Genomic DNA, 6,559 nt, shown 5'->3' with positions numbered 1-6,559 from the left:
CGGCTTTCTCTCCTTAGACAGGGCAGGTCCTAAGGATGCCCTGTGCCCCTTTTCCCAAGACAACCCCCCTCCCCCAAGACAAAGGCTCTGTCCACACTCCCCAGGGAAACAGGGTAGAAGGGCAGATCCTTCTCAAGGACCAACATAAAGGAAACAGCAAACAGCCTACATATTTGAAAGTGTTAGCAAGGTCCTGTCTGAGGAAAACAACAACTAACAAAACAAAACAAAACAATCCTCTTCTCTTCCAAACACCCTTAAGTCCTCAATCCTAGAATCATTTCCTCTCTGTCCACATGAGTTAGAGCTGCACTGAATTTGTCACTGCAGACAGGCAAGATAACAGAGAAAAACAAGTCAGCAGACACCAACCAGTAAGCTTTTGAGGTCTTACATAAAGAGAATGTTCTGCTAGTGTCTGGGGTTGGTACACCTGGTTTGAGATTGGTTCTTCTACTTACTGGCTCTATGTCAAACAAATCACAGAATCAATCTCTTTGAGCATTCATTTCCTCCCCTGTAAGATCAAAATGGAGATTAAAAATAAAACGTATCTCACAATAGCCTCCCTCATACTCTTCTTTAATTCAAGGAGAAATTTTGCTTGAATTATCAGAGTAAAATTTTACAATGTCCAGCCAGGCGGGGTGGCTCAAGCCTGTAATCCCAGCACTTTGGGAGGCCAAGATGGGTGGATCACCTGAGGTCGGGAGTTCTAGACTAGCCTGACCAACATGGAGAAACCCCATCTCTACTAAAAATACAAAATTAGCCGGGCATGCTGGCACATGCCTGTAATCCCAGCTACTCGGGAGGCTGAGGTAAGAGAATTGCTTGAACCCAGGAGGCAGAGGTTGCAGTGAGCCGAGATCGCGCCGCTGCACTTCAGTCTAGGTGACAGAGCAAGACTCTTCTCAAAAAAAGAAAGAATCCATGGTGTACAATTCAAATCTGGTCAATAAAGCATCGATACAACACTTCACAAATGCAAAAACTTCTGCATCCAAGGATCTATTCACGTCTCAGGCTCTGAGGTCAATTATTCCCTTCCATTAAACAACTTCCTGTTTTGCTCTATAGTATCCTTTATCACACTGGACTCTTTACACTATTTTTGTTCTGCTTTTTTTCTACCCGCAAAATCATTGCACCTGAACAAGAAACTGATTTGTTTTTAAATCGGGTTTTCTCACAGAATCAGTGACATAAGAGGATTAATTGTTTGTTTTCAATCTTTTTTCTCCTCCTAGATCTATTTTTAAAACAAATTTTATTTTGGGATGTCCTGACTGGGATGATACTAAATTGAAAAGCCTGGTGCAAATTTTATTGACCTCCATTTCCTACTATAAAGGATGTCCCCTACTAATCTGTCATCTACAGGGCAGACAAAGGCCAGAGGTCAGGGAAGCCAAAACAGATGGTGTGTGCAAGAAGCACAGGACCAGACTCTTTATGTTTTGTTGATTGGTTTTAAAATAGTCAACTAGAAGAAAAAGGAAAAAACACAGGGGCATTTTTCTTCTTATTCCAAGCTGTGCCAAACTAAGTGTTATTTGCAATGTGCATGGCAAACACAATGCCTACAGATAGATTTGTAATCAATGTTTCTTGGGTATGATAGAATTCGAATGGATGGAAAGATGGATGGATAGTTGGATAGATGGGTAGATAAATAAATGAATGAATGAATATTATTAAAGGTTTTGTTTAAAACATGCCCAGAACACAAAAAGACAAAAGTTATCACTTAGAAAACTCTATGAATTACAGGCCAGTTGTTCCGCCCGCTGGTCCTCGCGCCGTCTCCCTTGCCAGTGTCCTGCTCGCCATCCCCGCCATGCTGTCTCTAGACTTTTTGGATGATGTGCCACAGATGAACAAGCAGCAGCTCTGTTATCAAGTCCTAAATTTCAGAATGATTGTCTCATCGGCGCTAATGATCTGGAAGGGGTTAATGGTAATAACTGGGAGTGAAAGTCCAATTGTAGTGCTGCTCAGTGGCAGCATGGAACCCGCATTTCACAGGGGAGATCTTCTCTTTCTAACAAATCGAGTTGAAGATCCCATACAAGTGGGAGAAACTGCTGTTTTAAGGATAGAAGGAAGAAGGATTCTTATAGTTCACCGAGTCTTGAAGATTCATGAAAAACAAAATGGGCATATCAAGTTTTTGACCAAAGGAGATAATAATGCGGTTGATGACCCAGGCCTCTATAAACAAGAACAACATTCGCTAGAGAAAAAAGATGTCGTGGGGAGAGCCAGGGGATTTTTCTTGTATTGGAATTGGGACCATCCTCATGAATGACTATCCTAAATTTAAGTATGAAGTGCTATTTTTGCTGGGTTTATTTGTGATGGTCCATCGTGAGTAAGAAGTCTGCCTTGCTGTTCCTGGGAAGATGCGCCACTTTTCCTCACTGGATGTTTGGAGTAGATATTGGTTTGTGATTGATGGAATGGAGAACACACGTGCTGGCGCTTCTTGGTGGCACTGGTTTGCGTTAGTTTATGTTTCCACGCCGGAGTTAGTGTGGGCGGCCGCATGTGCACCAGAGAGTGCATTTGAGGGGACTTTCATTCACAGGATTTCATAGTTGTCATTGTCACACTGTCACATTTTTGTACACCGGTGAATTTTTTGTATTAAAAGCTTGAGCCAAAAAAAATAAAGTTCTATGAATTACAAAGTGAATGCCTCCCTACTTTTCAGAGATTAACAATGTAAAATTTTATCCATATCCTTCCCTATTTTGTCATATTTTAGTATTTTTATTGTTTTATATTATTTATCTATTTATTTATATATCATTAATTTTTTCCCAAATTACAATCACCATTGTCCATGGTGATCTACATCTCATTTTTTTCACTTATACATCAAGAATATTTGTTCATGTCAGTGTATAGAGATCCATGTTGTTCTTTAATGACTACATGATATTCTGTCATATAGCCATACTGTAAGTGATTTAGTCAGACTCTTATTGAAAATTAAATTGTGTTCAATTTTATGCCATTACCACAATACTGCAATGTACTGCCTCATATATATATTACTTATGTCACTGACCATCTGTATTTTTTAAAATTGTTAATATGCCTTGTTATTTTCTGTATTGGTTTCTTTGTCAATTTCTTTTTTTTTTTTTTTTTTTTTTTTTTTGAGATAGGGTCTCACTGTGTCTCCCAGACTGGAGTGCAGTGGCACAATCACAGCTCCCTGCAGTGTCAATCTTTCAGGCTTAAGTGATCCTCCCACTTCAGCCCCACTGAGTAGCTGGAACTACAGGCACGCATCACCATGCCTGACTGATTTTTTTTATTTCTTGTAGAGACGAAGGTCTCACTATGTTGTTCAGGCTGGTCTCAAACTCCTGAGCTCAAGCAATCTTCCTGCCTCAGCCTCCCAAAGTGCTGGGATTACAGGTGGAAGCCACTACACCTGGCATATTTTTTCTTTACAGAAACTCTGCACATTAGAAATTTTAACATTTGTCATTCGTATGTGTGGCAAATATATTCTCTCAATCTCTTGCTTGCCTTTTAACTTTGTTTTTGGCATCCTTCACTGTTTAATTCTTTTAAACTTTTCTATTGTTAAATTTAGTTTTTCCTTTATTGCTTTTTCTTTTCTAAATAATCCTGAAGAACCTTCCTCAACCCCAAGTTTATAAAAATTATATCTATTCTTGACAATTATACCTTTTATGATTGAGACATTTAATGCTGACTTAATATCCATGTATTTTACTACATTCCAACCTTTTTCACAATTAAATTACATGGATGTGACTCATTCTAGCCAATGAGATGTTGGCAGAGGTGACATAGGCAGTTCTATGTCATTTTTACCCCTGATCATGAAGACCCCTGTGTGAACCTTTAGATCTCTCTTCCGCTTCAGCAATACACCTTGAAACCAAATGGTTCAAATTTTATGGGAACAAAATGGAAGCAGCTTTGATCCCTGAGTCACCACATGAAAGGAAGCTTCCCTTGAAGAGTCTCCAGGCTCACTTTAGACTTCACATAATCAAGAAACTTTCCTGGCTGGGGGTGGTGGCTCATGCCTGTAATCTCAACACTTTGGGAGGCTGAGGCAGGCAGATCACCAGAGGTTAGGAGTTCAAGACCAGCCTGGCCAACATGGAAAAACCCTGGCTCTACTAAAAATATAATAATTAGCTGAGCATGGTGGCATGTGCCTGTAATCCCAGATACACAGGTGGCTGAGGCAGGAGAATTGCTCAAACCCAGGAGGTGGAGGTTTCAGTGAGCAGAGATCATGCCACTGCACTCCAGCCTGGGTGATAGAGTGAGACTCAGTCTCAAAAAAAAGAAAAAAAAAAAAAAGAAACTTTCCTATGTTAAGCTACTGTGATCTTAAGATATTTTTGCTATTGCAGCATAGTTAACCTAACAATGTTTTTTTCTCTACATTTAGAAGTTTAGTTCATCTACAAGTTATATTTATATCATGCAATGTGAGAGTAAGTTTGTGGTTTTTTTCAAAATACTATCTTTATCATAATATTAAACTGTTTTAACTTAGAATTATTTATTTATTTATTTATTTATTTATTTATTTATTTATTTTGGATGGAGACCAATCCTTCAATGATTAGATGAGCTACAAGACGGAAATAAATATTTGACTACTTATGGGTTCAGGGGGTACACAGTATGCCTGGAGGCCACACACACACACATGCATTGTGTACACACATATACACACACAGGTCAGGGAGTGTGTGGAGAGAGGGATCCATGGGCCAGTCCCTTTATTGGAGTCCAGGACATTATTCAAACAGATGTCCCAAGAGTTTTAGTTAGTGGGTTCAAAGCAGCAGGCACAAATTCCAGGTCACACTGTGACTGAGAGGTGATCACTGTAGCACATCTGCACAGTCCATGTAGGATATGGGGGTAGGCAGGTTCAGTCAGGTAGGTTGTATCCAGCTGTCCCATAGGGAGGGTGTTACCAGGAGGCAGTTGTATAAGACAGATAGCTGGATCAACAACACTGAGCAACTGGGTATGACAGTTGGGGGAGCATAGAACTGGAAACTGTGTCAAGACAGACTAACTCTGCTACTGATAAGAGAAAGTTAAATGTTCAAAATGGATGTTCAGGCAACATAAAATTATAAGATGCACTACATAAACCCACATATATCAATGTGTCTGTTTCTGCATTCTCTCTTATGTACCACTGATCTATTGATCTATTTATCTATCTATATACCATTACCCAACCACTTTTATCTAAGTAATTATGTATTATCTTAGGGAGCAAATTTCCCCTTCTGATTCTTCTTTTCAAATACAAACTTCATTGTTACAAATGAATTTTAAAACCAACTTGTCTATTTCCCAAAACAATTCACTGGAATCCTAATCAGATGTTCATTATCTTTGTAAATTTACTTGGGAAGGAACAGCATCTGTATGTTATTTAGTCTTCCTCCCATGAGGAGTTATTAGTCTGTATCTTTTATTTTACTCCTATTTTATGTCCTTTAATGAAAATATATATATATAGTGCTCTTTGTAAGTTAGATGTTTTACAAACTAATTTGACAATATCTTGAATATGATTTCTCCCATTTTAATTTCTAATTGTTCAATGCTAGTAGAAGAAAGTAATACTTATTTCTGTATTCCACCTTATATAAAGCCATTTTTAAAAATTTAATAGTCTAACAGTCTGTAAATTTGTTGTTGTTGAGACGGAATCCCTCTCTGTCACCCAGGCTAGAGTGCAGTGGCATGATCTCAGCTTACAACAATCTCCACCTCCCAGGTTCAAGTGATTCTCCTGCCTCAGCCTCCTGAGTACCTGGGACTATAGGCACTTGTTATCACACCCGACTAATTTTTGTATTTTTAGTATAGATGAGGTTTTGCCATATTGGCCAGGCTGGTCTCAAACTTCTGGGCTCAAGTGACCTGCCCAACTCGGCCTCCCAAAGTGCTGGGATTACAGACGTGAGCTACCTCACCTGTCCCAATCTGTTGAATTTATTAGATTTGTAGGTATATTGCCATATCATCTACAACTGATAAATGTGTTTCTTTTCTTCCAATGTCATTTTCTTGTATTCCTGGTTTACTTAAAGCTTTTTAAAAAGGGATTTAGGGGCCAGGCCCAGTATACTTGAGTTAATCTGTTCAGGCTGCTAACAGAATACCATAAATGGAATGGCTTATAAACAGCAGAAATGTATTTCTCATCATCCTGGAGGCCGGGAAGTCCAAGATCAAGGCATCAGTAGGTTCAGTGTCTGGTGGGGACCTGCTTCATACACTGCTGTCTTTTTGCCTTTTCTCTGTGTCCTGACAAAAAGGAGAAAGAGATTTCCCTGGGGCCTCTTTTATAAGGGCACTAATCCCTTTCATGAGGACCTCACCCTCATGATGTAATCGCTTTTCAAAGCCCTACCTCTAAAGACCTTCACATTAGGGATCAGGTTTCAACACGTGGATTTTGGAGGATACAAATATTAACTCTTTAATAGCAATATCTAATTCTGAGTTTCAATTTTAAATAGGA

The 6,559-nt window shown here is 39.2% G+C and overlaps 1 protein-coding gene across 2 annotated transcripts; it reads left to right on the top strand.

Moving 5' to 3' along the window:
• The first annotated feature begins 1,840 nt into the window (after nt 1-1,840).
• Nucleotides 1,841-2,378, top strand: LOC696079 (signal peptidase complex catalytic subunit SEC11A-like). 2 transcript variants are annotated; one of them, XM_077942741.1, is made up of 2 exons: nt 1,841-2,156; nt 2,275-2,378. In XM_077942741.1, exons 1-2 carry the CDS (start codon nt 1,841-1,843, stop codon nt 2,376-2,378), a joined length of 420 nt encoding a protein of 139 aa, XP_077798867.1. The 2 variants fall into 2 exon arrangements, with proteins under 2 accessions (XP_077798867.1, XP_015000857.3); XM_015145371.3 differs by having other exon boundaries at nt 1,841-2,280; nt 2,328-2,361.
• The last annotated feature ends 4,181 nt before the right edge of the window (nt 2,379-6,559 follow it).

This window comes from Macaca mulatta, chromosome 8, assembly GCF_049350105.2.
Source record: "Macaca mulatta isolate MMU2019108-1 chromosome 8, T2T-MMU8v2.0, whole genome shotgun sequence".
Classification (NCBI taxonomy): domain Eukaryota; kingdom Metazoa; phylum Chordata; class Mammalia; order Primates; family Cercopithecidae; genus Macaca; species Macaca mulatta.
The sequence above is the reverse complement of the archived record's forward strand: the minus strand, read 5'-3'. Positions and strand labels throughout refer to the sequence as shown.

Bases quoted from the DNA above. Each gene is read 5' to 3' on its own strand.
- LOC696079 (XM_015145371.3), top strand. From the start codon at position 1,841: ATGCTGTCTCTAGACTTTTTGGATGATGTGCCACAGATGAACAAGCAG. The intron at 2,281-2,327 runs GTATTGGAATTG...CCTAAATTTAAG, and splicing joins AGAGCCAGGGGATTTTTCTT to TATGAAGTGCTATTTTTGCT.